The 16,217-nt window shown below is 40.9% G+C and overlaps 1 protein-coding gene across 1 annotated transcript in view; it reads left to right on the forward strand.

Moving 5' to 3' along the window:
* Window positions 1-16,217, forward strand: part of LOC124776439 (SAM and SH3 domain-containing protein 1-like) — a 342,406-nt gene that overhangs the window by 275,940 nt on the left and 50,249 nt on the right. Inside the window, exon 6 of the mRNA XM_047251441.1 lies at window positions 2,224-2,280. Within this exon, the coding sequence (XP_047107397.1) occupies window positions 2,224-2,280 (57 nt within the window). The remainder of the gene's footprint in view (window positions 1-2,223; window positions 2,281-16,217) is intronic.

The raw sequence follows: 16,217 nt of genomic DNA on the forward strand, positions 1-16,217 counted from the left end.
TGTTCAACAGGAGTATATACTCGTCGGTGGGGCATGGTTGTCCCCTACAATGAATGTTGCTAACATTGATCACCTCTATACTCTGCACAGTTACCATCTGCAGAGTCAAAGCAGAGGGTGGACAGGCAGGCCTCGTGAGTGCAACTGATCGCCGCTGACCGTGACAAATGAATCTCTAACACTGCAACACCTCAGTACGCACATACGGGGAAAAGAAACCTAACTTTTTTTGACTTATCTATTCACATTTTAAGCACAAACCTTCAGTCTTCTTTAATGTTCTCTCTACTTGCACTAATTTACTTGTCTAATCTTTAATTCCATTGTTCAAAACGTTGCTTAAATTCTTGTTTTCGTAATGCTTGAACGCGCCTCCTCCGTTTTCTTTTCTTCACGTCAGCAACATTTGCACAACGCTTTCCTTTCATGTCTCTTTTTATTGTAGGAAACGAAAAACAAAATAAGTCAAAAAGTCGCACGCGTCAAGGTCAGGTGAGTATTGGGGAGAGGGGGGGGGGTGTATAGAAACGAAGCAGGGGTCATACAATTTTTGGTCAAGAATTGTCGTATAGGCAGGGCAGGGCAGGGCTGTGCTGTGTTAGCAAGGGCATTGTCATGATAGAAAAACTAGTCACCCTACTGCCACAAATCAGACCACTTCCACCACGCACTGTTGCACTGTTGCACAGTCCCTTCAAAACTTCCAAGCAGAGAGCTTGGTTAACAGTCTGACCTTTCAGGGCAAACTCTGAATGAACGACTCCTCTCACATAGCATCGGTTTAATGTTTGGTTTCAGCTGATGAGCTTTCTTGGGGCGAGGCGAAGTCTTCCACCGGCTTCGTTGTTGCTTTGCTTCAGTATCGTAAGCATAGCACCAAGATTTGTCACCTGTGATAATTTTTGAAAAAAAAAGTTAGGATCATTTCGGGACACTTCTTCCAACGCACTGAATGCTTCCACGCGACCTAGTTTTTGTTCAGCAGTCAGCAGACGTGGCACGAATTTGGCAACCATCCTTTCCATTTCCCAACCTCCTGTCACAATTCTCTTTATAGAATTCCACGTCACTCCCAACAGCTCCAAAATTTCTTCACTGGTCCGTCGTCGACTTTTGTTGATGACTGCACAAATGTTTGCAACATTTTCATGTGTTCGGGCCGTGAAAGAACGACGAAAACGAGGTTTATCATCAACAGACATTTTTGAAACGGGAGAACTACTCAGACACTTAAGTTTCCCCCAACGCATCGTTCTTGTACGCAGTTTTTAACATTTCAAGAATTTCTGTAGCACTTTTTCCAAACAAAAAGCAGAATTTCACCACCGCACGTTGTTCACGAAAATCAGCCATTGCAAAGTAACAATAATAAAAAACAGTTGTCACTATAAACTAAGTCGAAACCAGTCCTGATCATATCAGGGACGGCGCTCGGCTTACTGACTGCAATGTTTGCTCTGTGCGTTGCTAGCGGCAAAATGTGGGACTACGGAAGTTCTGCCTACAAAAAAATTAGTTCGGTTTCTTTTGGGTACCTCCTCATATTATACCCTGGTGCCACTGAACACAATCCTTGAGGGTGTTGCATTTTTTCCGGCAGTGTATAATGGACCACTGACATCTGATGGTAATGCTGGTGCAATAACACGAATGTGATTCCACAGTAGCCAAGGATTTCTCATGTTTTCAGTCAGTTAAATATAATTTTTTAGCGACTATATCTGATGTATATTTCATAAGATTTAGAAACAGATAGGACTGTTAGGGGAAAAGAGGCTGTGTATAGGCTGTTCGTACAAATGTGTTATGCAATTTTAGCATCAGCTACATGTTAGGTTTACAGTATTGTACGTTATAAATGTATGAACTTATCTCATGTAAAATCAACGAGACGTTGGTGAAGATACGGGTTCAGGAAAAGTATAGTACAGATAAGGTAATGTTTTTAGTAGTTGTCGTTAGGCCTCGTTTTCAGCATAATACATCGAGTAGCTCTCGTACTACGCTCAATCCATGTACCGGTAATCAGTTATTCTTCAGAAACGAATTTATGCAGTTACCTTAGATGACACGCAAACAGGTAGGTACATCATATATACCGGTACTTTCGGTGGAACAGTTAACTGATAAATGTCAAGCAAATTCATTTTCTTTCTCTATAGATCGCTGAGTTCATGCTCACATTGCAATCACACTCACTAACGCTTTTGTTTCTCCACACAGCTGAAAGTGCAAGAAGTCCTGAAGAAGAGAGAGCGCTTCCACAAGGAGCACGAGGAGGTCAGTTGAGAACATCACTTGCTTCAGTGGCTGTCTTCGAAGCTTTTAGTGCATCGCTGTTACTTCCCATTTCTTCCACTATTTAGCGAAATACAAAATACGTTCGAACTCGAAAAACAGTATTTTTAGAACATTTGTGTTGTGTAGAAGTAACCATAGTGATGAGCTTTCTGTTGTGTGTAAGCATGCTTTGTATCTGTTGTTTAAAAAAACCGCTTATATTTTGTTCTGCATGTACATGTCAAACGGAATCGCTGACAATGACTGTAGAATAGTTAGTAATTAGTTTCTGGAGGGGGTAAAACACTTCGAGAAAACGCCATGGTAAAATATTGCAGTATCATTTTTGTATGTGAATGTGAACTGCCTTTCGCCTTCTACATCCTTGGACGGCCATCTACGGGCTTCACTTGGGAGCTGTCATTAGTTCAGGAATTTCTTTCCCAGCTACCCTTCTTTTGAAGGACGTTTAAAATATTGTAACCACCTTTTCACTAGTAATCTCTTAGTATGGATTCTTCTACATGCGATGGCTCAGTTTTAACTTTACAATAGAAAGTCATACAGACACAATTTTCCCCGCTCGCCCCCCCCCCCCTTTCCTCCTCATGCGGCCCCCCCGCCCACCATCACCCTTCCCCTTTCCCCATTTGTACGTCTGTATTGCTTACAGGGACTCTCTCTTAGCGCATTTAGTCACACTGGCATTCAGTCTAAGATACCATATATTTTCAAGAGCGATGTTCATTTGAAATTTTAAATATGTGTAGATTCTGAAAAGACTGGAATATTTAAAAGACAACTACTATGTTTCTTATTTTTTTGTCCACTTACCTATTTCTGTTGTCGCCATAAGGGAACAAATGTGCAAAGACATGTACGAGTTGTATGCAAATTATAATATCTTAAAGTGTGTTGTTGTATTCTTGACGTACTACTCTACCAAGTAGTTGAAAATTAGTTTTTGTCCCAATATAGCCTCCTTGAATAAGAACAGGTTTTACACTACGTCGGCGGCATCCCTGCACGGTGGCTGTGCACGCTTCTTTAGGGGCTGTTGGGCCCACTAGAAAGCTGCTGATGCACGTGCAGCCCGACTGAAGGGCCAGCGAGAGCATCCTTCACCGTTGGAAAAAGCCAAAAATCTGGAGCATTTGCTGGTTTGGGATGCTCAAAGCCCCGATCTGAAACACACCACCGGCCGGAGTGGCCGAGCGGTTCTAGGCGCTACAGTCTGGAACCGCGCGACCTCTACGGTCGCAGGTTCGAATCCTACCTCGGGCATGGATGTGTGTGATGTCCTTAGGTTAGTTAGGTTTCAGTAGTTCTAAGTTCTAGGGGACTGATGACCTCGGAAGTTGAGTCCCATAGTGCTCGGAGCCATTTGAACCATTTTTTTGAACCACACCGAACATCTTAGGAATAACCCAGAGTCGGTCCTGTTCCAGAGCAATTCACGGAAATAACCCACAATACTTCTGGAAGAATGGAAACAAAATTGCACTCTCAGTGCACCAGTGCATCAACGTATATTACATTCTTTAACAATAGCGAAACAAGATATTAGGTGCAGTTAATTACGTAGTTGGGATTTTCATGCCAAGTAGAAGTGGCCACTCGATGATTTGTGGACGTATAGCATTCCCTATCGGTCATACGTCATCGGCATTTAACCGTTAACGTTTGATGTAGGTGCGTAGTCATTTTTCCAGGAAGGTTGATCTAAACTAAACGTTCGCACCCCATCGATAGATCGATAACCACAAGAATACTGTATTCTCAGTGGCTCAACTACTTCTTAGAAGCAAACTCAAAAAGTGATCGTGTATCGTAAGTCTTTCATACTCTTAGCCATTCTACCATTCTTGAGAAAAAAGGAAATGTTTTGGTCGCAGCTCCAACAAGTAGGCCACTTTTATAATTCGCCAAAAGATGGTGACGGTAGACTCTTGAATCTTCATCGTATGGCTAGGACCTCCCGTCGGGTGGACCGTTCGCCAGGTACAGGTCTTTCGAGTTGACGCCACTTCGGCGACCTGCGCGTCGATTGGAATGAAATGATAAAGATTAGGACAACACAACACCCAGCCCCTGGGCGGAGAAAATCTCCGACCCAGCTGGGAATCGAACCCGGGTCCTTAGGATTGACATTCTGTCGCAGCCTGCTGAGAATTGGGGAACTCTCTTACTATATTCAATGGCATTTTTTTGAAGCTGCGCGATTTTAAGAATGACCCTGCTCCCGTCGGTGTATAATAATCAAGAAAAATTTGTTGCCCATATGCTCGTCAAGTGAAGAGCTTTCTGAAGAAACAGTTGGTGAAAAATTTGTCCGTTCTCGTTGAACAGTGAATACAGAGTTATGTCGCGGTATCTGTAGATGTTAGAGGGAGAGGATGAGGAGAAAGTCCCAGAAAGTTCTGCAGATATTTATACACGTCTCTGTGTCAATGCACTGTTACGTATGAAGCACACTGTGCAAGTGCTAAAATAAAAATGATACTAGCTTGCTATCCTTGGTACTACCAAACTTAATTCGTTTCGCCTTTCTTCAGTTTCTAAAAATTTAAAACTGAAGAGTCGAAGATGTACAGTGCAGGAAACTGCATTAACGAGCCATGTTCGATGTACGATTGTGTGTGTGTGTGTGTGTGTGTGTGTGTGTGTGTGTGTGTGTGTGTGTGTGTGTGTGTGCGCGTGTGTTCTCAAGGATACTCTGTTTTATGCGTCTGTGGAAAGATAAGTGTGCAGTAGTGAAAACAAACAGGCAGACTTGGACAAGTTCTAACTCGTCCGCGAACTACAGCATGCAGGCGGGATTCAACATGTTTAATAAAATTAGTTCCCGTCAGTTTCTCCTGTTCGTCCATCAGTCTGATTCGGAGGTGTCTAGAGACTAGTTCGTGCTAGTGTGGCTCTGTGTTTTATTAATCAACAGTAGCAGTAACATGCATTTAAGTGATTTAGGATAAGACGATTCGGTAATACGGTATATGATAATTTAGTAAACGAAAAATGAATAGGCGCAGTTGTGTAAATTGCCCAGACTGATTTTGTTACCTTTGTGGCAAGGTTAGGACGTCCGACCAGCGCAAGAACATGACCAGAGAGCTACGTTTAGTTTACAAACGTTACTTCAGATGTGAAATCGGAGATTAAAAAAAATACTTGGCTCCTCATCTCTGTTGCATCATGTGTTAACTCCGGCCTAACCCAGTAACGGTAAGTGAAGTCGAATGCGGGAGCAGAAAAATCACCACTCGGATTGCTATTTCTACTTTATCAGCATATACCTGTACAGCTAAAAGAACAAGTCAAAAATCATGTATCCGGATTGTCAGTCTGCTCTGAAGCCTGTGGTGCATACTATAGATTACCCAGTATCAATTCCTCCTGCATCCGATGCAATGAACAACGGAGAAAGTGATACTGAAGGTAGTGACAGTGACGCAAGAGCTACGGAATACACGACTGATCCCCACAATGACATTAAAAAGTCACTTTTGATCAACCAAGCCGAACTGGACGACCAGGTTTGCGATTTGTCCTTGTCGAAAGAAAAGTCTGGACTGTTGGGTTCCAGACTGAAGGAGTGGAACTTATCCGAGAGAGGTGCTACAGTTACGCGTTTTTGAGATCGCCACAAGAAAATGCGGGCATACTGTGCTGTTGAAAGCGGTATTTGCTTCCATCATGACGTTACAGTGCTCATAAAGAAACTAGATAACAAAGACGTAGCAGAAGTTTGGAGACTTTTTATTGACTCTAGCTCAAGTAGTCTCAAAACTGCACTACTACACAATGGCAACCAGAAACCGTCAATTCCTATTGCTCATGCCATGAGCAAGAAGGAAACGTACGAAACAATGAACACTCTCTTGATGCTGATTAAGTACTTAGAGCATAATTGGAATATCTGCGCTGATCTGAACGTTGTAGCCCTTCTGTTAGAAATGCAGACAGGGTATATAAAGCACATGTGCTTTCTTTGCCTGTGGAGTAGTCACGCTGACAAGAATCACCATATAGTGAAAAATTGGTCACCCAGAAATTAACCTGTAGGCGCACAGCACAGCGTTCATGTGCCTCTTGTGGATCGCTATAAGATTTACTTACCACCACTCCATATCAAACCGGGTCTTATGAAACAGTTTGTTGCAGCGATGGCTAAAACAAATCGTAGTTTTCAGTACCTACAAGACAAAAAGATTGAAAGCTGAAGTCTTCGTCGGACCAGAAACACGAAAATTGATTCGAGATCCACAGTTCAGATTGGTGCTCACGGAACGAGAACTATCAGCTACGGACACATTTGTGCTTGTTGTGCACAGCTTTTTTGGGAACCTCGGTTGCCGAATGTCATTAATGCTGCATTTCTTGCATTCGCGTCTCACCTTTCCATCAAATATGGGAGGCGTGAATAAACAAACATTTACAATTCACTTCCTAATTATAATATTTAATGTTTTCGTCGCAAAGTACGCACATTAATTTTCCTAAAATTTCTCACATTCACAATTCAACGTAGTTAATAGTATTATTCTTGATAGCCTTTACGCGTAGATAACTTTTTTCCTTACGTATCAGAGCGAATCCGACTGCAGCTCTGTATTCAGCGCTTATGAATTACTACAAGGAACGTATTTTCAACCCAGCTGGTAAAAATTTTTATTTTGTTGCGTAGTGTAATAACAGAAAAGTCGGACTACCGGTCGTTACGTGTTAATACGCTCATAGGAACTTCTCGACAGTACCTTATGCATGAATCACCAGATAGTTTTAAGACATTCGTCTGTGGTGATCAGCGTGGCAATAAATCATTTCTCCTCATATTAAAATGGTCTACAAAAGACCCTAAAAATTTCAGTACCATCAAGTAATTACCAGAAAACATCAAATGTATGGTACATTCCATTGATGGCCATAAAATAAAGTGACCAAACTTTCAGACTGACACAGTTAGATTTTTTAAAGAGTTCTGATGTTTTGTGTCGAACGCTTAGAATTCCTCAAGTACAGGACCAAATAGAGAGACGTGGACTGATTTCTAAGGTTACTTTGCAGGTTATTTTGATCCACTTACATATTTAATTAGTTATGAGCTGTGGAGACTCCGAGTTACTTTAATCGCACGTTTTTAAATGATGAAACTGATAGAACATCAGAGCAATGAGACAGTGGGTAGGACATGGAATAATCACCGTATGCAGAGCTGTAAAGTGTAAAGAGTGGTTCCGTATACCACGCATATCCTGTTCGGAAAGAACAGCATTCAAATACGTGTCCGTACATCTGTATATAGTTTCTCCGTGATTGTTCTAAATTAGTATCAGCGAATGACAGGATTTTTCCGTAAACAAATAACGACTGATCACTTCCCTCTTCTTGTACACCTGCGGTAGTGTACCTAATGATCACGACGCCGGTAATCCCCTAAACTGTGACCGTCCCGTGGTTTTCGGTAACTTACTTGAACAGAGGCCCCTGGAGCATGCTGAAGGACTATTATGTTTTGTTGTTAGCAATTTCCTTTTCGTAGCAGTCCAGTTGTGAACACCCACCATTTGAAACACACTCTACCAAAGATGATGGTCGAGACGGATCGTAGCATCACGCATGTCAGTAGTCCAATTGACTCTTCAAAATGCGTGCAACATCAGTGCAGTCTCCCATTATGTTTGTGTGAGACTTATTCTAATATACGAACGACATTTTCTACAACGTGGATATCGTCAATCCATGGGTTTGAGCCGAATCATTCACTCTCACTATGCACAGAGATGTCTGCGGCAGATGATCGTGTTCGAGCATATGTTACTAAGCGTCGTGGTACGATTTGCAAACGTGATATTATGCGTCGGCGTGTGTCACCTGCGATCAGAACTAATATGAGTTGCGATACATATTGCTTCTTCTATACTAGTGAAGACAGAATTTTAACTTACGCTTAGAACTACAAAGACTTTATTTGCAAAAGAATGGGTATATTTTTGCAAGCATGCACTTTGGAGTACTTTTTACAATTACCTTTATGTGCCAAGTTTACATTTATCTTTCTCAAATACTCAGTGTGCCTTACACCGAACGTTCGGCAGACATCAAGAAAACAATCAAACATGTTCCGTATTTATATGACCACGTATGGAGTTACTGCTTTCACTGGTTTTGCTATAGGGTGTCAAAGTCCACACAAAGCTTTTGGAAGGGGAGGCACGCAGACGTTGTCTTCCACAAACACCAACAACAAGTTGATATAGAAATAAATCACGCTTGTGATCAATGGTACAATGTGAGTTCCGTTCTCACCTTGAGCTATAGGGAGTGCAGTGCTATACTGTCGACAAAAATCGCGCTTCTTAGAGTTTCAGTATTTTTGAAAAAGTCTATAAATATTGTTATATTTAAAATAATTAATGTTGATATGATAATCACCGAAATGCAGCGAAAAGCACAAGAGACCTCTACCGGGAACAACATGAGTCGTTAACTCTCAACTGGCGCCAAGGTAAACTTTTATTTGTGCTGTTTTAGTTAAAACTCACCCCAAATTTATATCTTCGTTCATGTAGAACGTATAGTCTTGTGAAATCCGATGAATCATTAAAATACCCTGAAGTTCCGTCAGTGAACAACCCTTAAACAAAATCATATTATTCCCTCCCTGGAATAATGGAATGAAATTCCAGGAAGGTAATACTCGATCACATAACCTTCAGAATGCCTGTGTCATCTGTGCAGAACAACTAGAAACGCTTCGTCCCAGACTTTTCTGTCCTCTACATACGTGACCGCTCGAATGAGAAACTAGCTGGTCGGAGTGGAAAATGCGTAGCAATGAATTGTGAGGACTGGTATCAGTGCAACCTGGCAAACGATAGCGCATCAGCAAGTCAGTTTCACTTGATGTCACGGCCTGTTTATTTTAGCTCAGACTAAAAGGTATGTTTAGACTGGCCAGAAATTGTAAACATTTACTGATGTCTCAAGCATTTCGCTCATAGTACTTAAATTTTATCTTCAGAATTTTATTTTCGAGTCGCATGATATCACCAGCGATAGAAGCGGAATTCTTCTCAACCTATCAATCGGTCGATGAAACGGACCTCCCCAGACTCGGTGGCGCAGAGGTGAAATTCCAGGCAGAATAGCTTTTGTTGCCCCAGGGGCCACCGGGAGGGCCCGAGTTGATGACGCTGTCAGCGATTTCGCCTTTTGCTGATACCGCCCCGGGTGCGACTGCGGGTCCCCTCCTTTTGGCTCTTCTTCCCCCTGTAACTACCGCTGCCGACCACTTAATTCCCAAGCTGCAAATAATCATAAACCTCGCTCACGCGCGCACGCCCTGCGCGTCCTGTCAGTGGCGGGAACGCAGGGGGCAGGCGCTCCCTGTACCTTCAGTACAATCACGTCCTCCACCAAGTGGCGGCTCCCACGTGGACTGTGTCCGACAAAAATAGGAAACCAAGTCAATAAACAACGAGGGTGGTGAAACGACGAGTCGTGGGAAGAATAACCCTTGTAAATTTGGCTGTAACACACGCTGTTTCAAAAAGATTCAAATTGATTTCACAAGACTAATCTTCTAGGCGAATGAAGATCTAAACTTAGGGTAACTCTCTACTTACGCCAGTTGTAAGTTACCCCTCCAAATGGCTGCTGGTAGGGGTCCTCTTCCTATTTGCTCGCTCGCTCGTTCAATACACAACATGCGTCGAGCAGATATTGCGATAACACGGCAACAAAAGGCGTTTTACGGCCTCCCTCTTCAACATAGCACAATTCTGTAAAGCTACGCGGAGTGATTTTTAGTGCTTCATACCTCAGTTGGTAAAAACAGAACCCTTATAGGATCACTTTGTTGTCCATCTGTCTGTTCGACTGTTAAGACCCCTTTTCTCAGGAACGAGTAGGGGTGTCAAATTGAAGGTAATGTAAAATACTAAGATATACGGTCCCTTGGCGATGTTAAAAAAAATTGTTTATAAGTCGGCACAGTCAAAAGATACGGCTATTTATGTCACAATTTTGATACACGCATATTGACTCACCATAACCTATAGATGAAGTATTTACATACACAGAGATTAAGTTTGTACGGAACCTTCAGATCGCGAGCCCTACTCTCACTTAGCCTTTTCGTATGAGATTACGGCGTGCACCTCCTACAGCATGAAGCATTCGATGGCAGCAGAAGCAGTGTCGAGACATTATTTGTTTATGTAACGAGGTCTCCACGGATCTTTTCCACGTGCTCGTTCAAGGCACATAGCTCATTCAACAGATCTTTGTACGTAGTCCACAGAAGTCTAATCGTGATGACAGCTGAGTATTAGCCATTTCTGAAGTGTGCGTCTGTCTTATTTTACTACAACTCTTTAGGATGGTGATAACAACATGCTAGGTTTTGTGAATTAATTCGGGGAGTAGAGGTGAGTGCCCTTTCACGTATAGTGTTCAGTAGTGAGGCTACATTCTATATAAGGTCAAAAGTGAACGCATAACGCCATTTGTTCCTATGTTGCCCAATCTCGACGCGACGCACATTGGATAGTGAACGAATGAACGAATTAGCTACTTCCACAGGGAGCCCTACCAGCAATCACATCGACCGCCAACTTACGACTTCCGCCAAGGTAAACCATTAGTTTCGATGCGTGAATTAAAATCTCCATAATTTTCTGTTCTGATTCGCGTAGGTGATATTGTCTTGTTAAATCAGATAATCTTCCCAAAACATCCTAATGAAATGTATGTGCCCATAGGGCACTTGAAACAAGGTCACGACCGACAGACATGGCTCCTGCCATTGAAACAGAAGATCGAACTAGATAAATTAACAAAGAAGCTGAACATTTTCCACTGTAGGCACTTTTATTGGGAAGACAAGACATACCCCTTGGGATGGTTGCTGAGGATGCTACTAGCTGAACAGTAAAATGCATGAGGAGTGGTCATGTTGGAACACGTCTGATGTGTAATGGAAGATGGTGGCGCATTTCCATCAACACTGGCGATGAAAGCTGGCTTCAACATTTCTACACGAAAGAACAACATGTACTGTCCCAAAAGCAAGTATTTTGTCATTATTTCAGATGACCAAGATATGTAAATTTTAGAGTGTACAGTCTTACCGATCTTCCGATCAGATGATGTTGCCAGAAGTGCACGAAATTCCACCACACAGCCGATCTTTCATGAGGTTTTGAGGAGTGAAACGAATATAGCATCTCCTTTAATAATACCAAATATAATGTGACTCTGCAAATTAACTGAAATGTCAGATTTGATTTAACCGATGTTAGTAGTGAATACTGATAGTCACAAAATTCTGGAGTAGCCTAATGTGTTGATACGTAGCCTGAAATATTGTCGATTCCAGCACTTGACGAAGCCAGGAATATTGACAAGGCCAAGTTTTTAGAGTGGCTGAGGAGAAAGTATTCCAGAGTCTCTTCTTTGAGTGCTATGATATCTAATGGGCAAAACGGTATTCCCCAGCACACAAAAGTATTGACTGTGTCATATACCCAGGGGTCTTCAGCTAACCTGTTCATCTTAAATATTTCCCGAATCGTTTAAGATATCGTAATTCCGTTTTCGCCCAAATAAACTGCGATAAAGTCCTCACTAAATGACGCGTAGTCTCTTTTCACAACAATATTAGTTACAGAGAAATATGTATGAATTTCACTTTTTCGAATGAACTATTGTAATTCTGCTCCTAGTATAGTAATTCTAAATGAGCCAAATTCAATGGCTTTTCACACTTCAAAATCCGATTAGTGGCTTCAAAGGAATTTACATATTTAGAACTTAAGATTTATCTTTTTTGAGCACGAAGCCGATTGCTCTCTTATACGAAAGGCCGTGTTGGTGTATGAAACTGTTGTGTCAAACTGAGGGCGCGCTCTAGCTTGACACAGCTGAGAAAGTGTACTTACAAAAGTGGAAGATTGGAGAAACTGATACTAATGACGGTTGGGTACATGTGATTGGACTGAACTGCCAACAGGAAGGCAAAGGACGTGGCATTGAGAGTTCTGTTTTTGTTTCTTCCAGAGCCATGAAAGAAAGCCGCACGTCAAAAATTGATTGAGTTTTTGAAACAGGGGACTTGGTACAAAAATTGTTAAATATCAACTTCGTGTTCATGCAAAATGACATCAGCAACAGCGACAAGAAGACATTAACAAAAGAATATGTTCGTAAACACTTCCTTAAAATTCCATTTAAGTCATCATATTTTCGAAATGACCATCGTCTACTAGAACGAACGTTTGCAGTCACTGGTGGTGCAAGGATTTCTGGAAGGGTTGACGCGTTACCTATGGTATTACTGCACAAGCTGCAACAGTGCGATGTCTTCAGTCCTCTTTGGTTGTCGGAACTTTAGCATAGGCTTCAGCTGTAATTTTACTCCACAGAAAAAAAAGTCCAGTAGTGTCAAACCAGTTGAAAGTGCAGGCTAATTGATAGTGGTTTCATGTCCTATCCAAAGGACAGGAAAGAGCCAGGTGAGCGCTTTCCTAGCCATATGCGAGTGGTGAGCCGATCATCCATCATGATGGTATCACTTACATCCATGTCTTTCAAATGATGCTTCCCCTAGGAGAGTCGGTAGCACTTCAGCAAAAGTTGTGCGTTTCTCTTATTCGTTAAGGTTTCTTCAGCCAAGTAAGTAGTCTTCAATAATCCAACGCCAAGCGTTCACATTCCACTGCCTCCGGTGTTCAACGTGCCGCAGTCGATGTGTATTCTAAGTGCCCAATAATGGATATTTTTTCCTTTCAGCATTCCACGATTTGCGACCATCCTTCTTTGAAATCACCAACATTTGTGTAAGACAGCAGTCGGTTCCATGACCAAAACAGATAAATCGTAAGTTCTAATATTGTAGCCTAAACACTCTGAAACTAATAACCGGATTTTGAAGTGTGAAACATTGTTGAATTTGTCTGTTTCAGAACTATGATACTAGGAGCATAATTTATTTTAGTTCCATTAAAAAAAAAGCAGACTTCATGTCATTATCTCTGTAACTAATATAGCAAAGAAAAGGGACTATGCATAGTTTAGTGAGAGTCTCACAATTTATCTGGGTGAAAACAAGATTATGATACCTTAAGCAACTCCAGAAATATTTGAAGTGAAAAGCTTAGCTGAATCACCTCATATATGAATCAAGGTCGAGTTGCTAGACTTCTATATGGAAAAAGTTGAAAACAAATCCGTTAACATTAATTGGTATTCTTTACTTTCCCTACATCACATCATCAAAATTATTGCATGGTTTTTTTAACATCATGGCAAATTGCTATCACGGCATTAGCATTATGTACAACTGGGACAGATCTAAAATATCAACTGTAGCTGAACACCCCTGGGAATGTGGCTGTTTTATAAACATGGATGAGACGCTATTGACAGAATCAAACACCCTAACAACGTGAACAGGGGGGGATGGCTTTAAGTTACCTACAGCCTGGCTGCCAGCGATTCCAGGCCAGTGGATCATATGTGCTCCTCAGCCAACAACACCACTTGCCCTGGGTTTAGCAGCATAAACAGTAGTAATGAGAGAATTGTCATGTGGGCTTAGCACTTCTGCTGGAAAACACTATCCCTTGGACACTAGTTGCCCACCAGTCACCAGCAGAAGCTGCCTGTCAGTCACATTCTAGAGTGGCACAGGCAGTAGCCTGCCGATATGCCATTTCGTATCAGTTGTACTACAATTGCATCCAATCAGCTACCAGAGTACTATTGGCAATAGCCTACTGTATAGCCATTTCTCTCATAGTAGCCTCTCTTCAAATTGACCAGTGACATTCCAAACATGTGAGCCAGTATATAGGAGAAGACATTCACAAGTATCCATCAGTTATTAGATGCCCTGAAGAGCACCACAGCGAGTTGATCAAAATGTTGGCAGTTAAGTTGGTTTAGTATTTTTCAGTGACATGGCTTAACACCCAAAATTATTTTATTCAAAATACTTTCCTCTTCCTTGTACTGTTTGATGGAGTGTTCCATTTCTAATAACATCACATGTCAATTTAAAGACCACACCTAAACACATCTGATGAAAACAAAGTAATGTCCATCCATACAATCTAGGTAAAATTTGGTAATAAATAGTACTTGTTAGAAGTTAAATACTACAAAAATGAATCTGCCTTACCTCATTACTGTCATTAAACAATACTGAAGACATGGTTTTTAGTTAGAAGCAATTACAGTAATGTAAAGGACCACATGGATCTTTCTTTCATTTTATTTTGCATCTTCTGGTTCTTTCCTTTTGTGTTCTTTTAGTTCCCTTCTACAAATTATATTTTTACTACATGACAGAAAACCTAAAATTAATTCAGTAGAAAACTTTGAACACTATGCAAAATAGGGCTGATCGAAAGTGCAAGTCCACCTTGTGGTTGCATTACAGGATTGGGGAAAATAATAACCATAAACTTCATTTCAGACATAATACACAATACATTTAACAGAATAAATGATAGACTGCATCATCTACATATAACCAGAATTAGGTATAGTCTAGTATTCAAATACTGAGAGCTGGGAACAGTTATTGTACTGGACAAAGTTATAGAGCTGGCCTACAATTATTCTTTTAATTTGTTGTGAAGTGCCAAGTCTATACCTTTATTATTTATATTCCTTGGATGAAATTGTGAGTAATGTAATGTCATTTTACAAAGGATGATTGTGGAATGAAAGGAAGTAAGAGGATATAACCTTGTGGCAGGACAGAATCTACTCCTTCCAAAGAGCACCAAGGGCCTCAAGTTAACATCTCGTCAGACAAGTGGAGTACCACCAACAATGTTCCATTCAGTCACAATACTTAAATGTGACAATCAGTAATTTCACACACACACACACACACACACACACACACACACACACACACACACACACTCACTCACTCACTCACTCACTCACTCTCTCTCTCTCTCTCTCTCTCTCTCTCTCTCTCTCTCTCTCTCTCTCTCTCTCTCTCTCTCTCTGCTTCAATATCAATCTCCTCCTACAGGTAGATATTTCAGTATGTTCTTAAAAGGCTGGGTGGACCCTGTTCCAGCCCTTCAATCAAGGAAGTGTTCTTTAGCACTATTAGATGTGCAGAATGCTTGTCACACACACTTAACATATAGCTGTGGAGGTAGAGTTGTGTGTACAAGCAATTTTTCAATATTCAATTGTAAATGATATCATGCAACATGTTTTGGGAATGAAATAACAATTTGATGTTGTGACTCCTCAAGGAATGTTCTTCATTTGAGCAAATATTTTAATGGATGTATTAGCAGAAAGTTCACATTATCAAACTTTAAAGCTCTTTGGCTTCAAGAACAGGATTGTTCAATTTGCACTCCTTTACCACCCACATCAATTTACAGCAGTTTAATATTGAGCCTCCTATCACATCTATAATATTGACAAGAATTTATTAATAAACAAAAGTTAGGAACTTAGCACAGTCACTCTAAACATAAAATAAAATGCTTTACCCATGCATTAATATGTATGCAGTGGAAATAAAATAAAAGTGTATTTTATATATTATTTTTTGTAATAAATATTTGAATTTTATTCCAGAGCATTGTTTACTTTGTGTGGACTGGAAGGTTTCTGTGGTACACATGTGTAACTTAAGTTCCACAATACAGATAGTTTCTTTGCAGTGTACTGAACTGTACGGATGAGCAGTGTGTATGTGTAGGAGGTGAAAGGTCTTGCTCAGGAAATAGCATGTATATTGTTTTCCTCCTTGTGAGGCTGTACTTTACATTGAATTTATTGTTCTGTCAGTTGTTGCAGCTGTAGAAATTAAAATTTCATATTTTGCATGATGCTCATCATTCTGTGTTACATTCTTGTAGAATATCATTGGAAATACTATTTGAATTATGTGCAAG

Source organism: Schistocerca piceifrons, chromosome 1 (assembly GCF_021461385.2).
Source record: "Schistocerca piceifrons isolate TAMUIC-IGC-003096 chromosome 1, iqSchPice1.1, whole genome shotgun sequence".
Lineage (NCBI taxonomy): Eukaryota > Metazoa > Arthropoda > Insecta > Orthoptera > Acrididae > Schistocerca > Schistocerca piceifrons.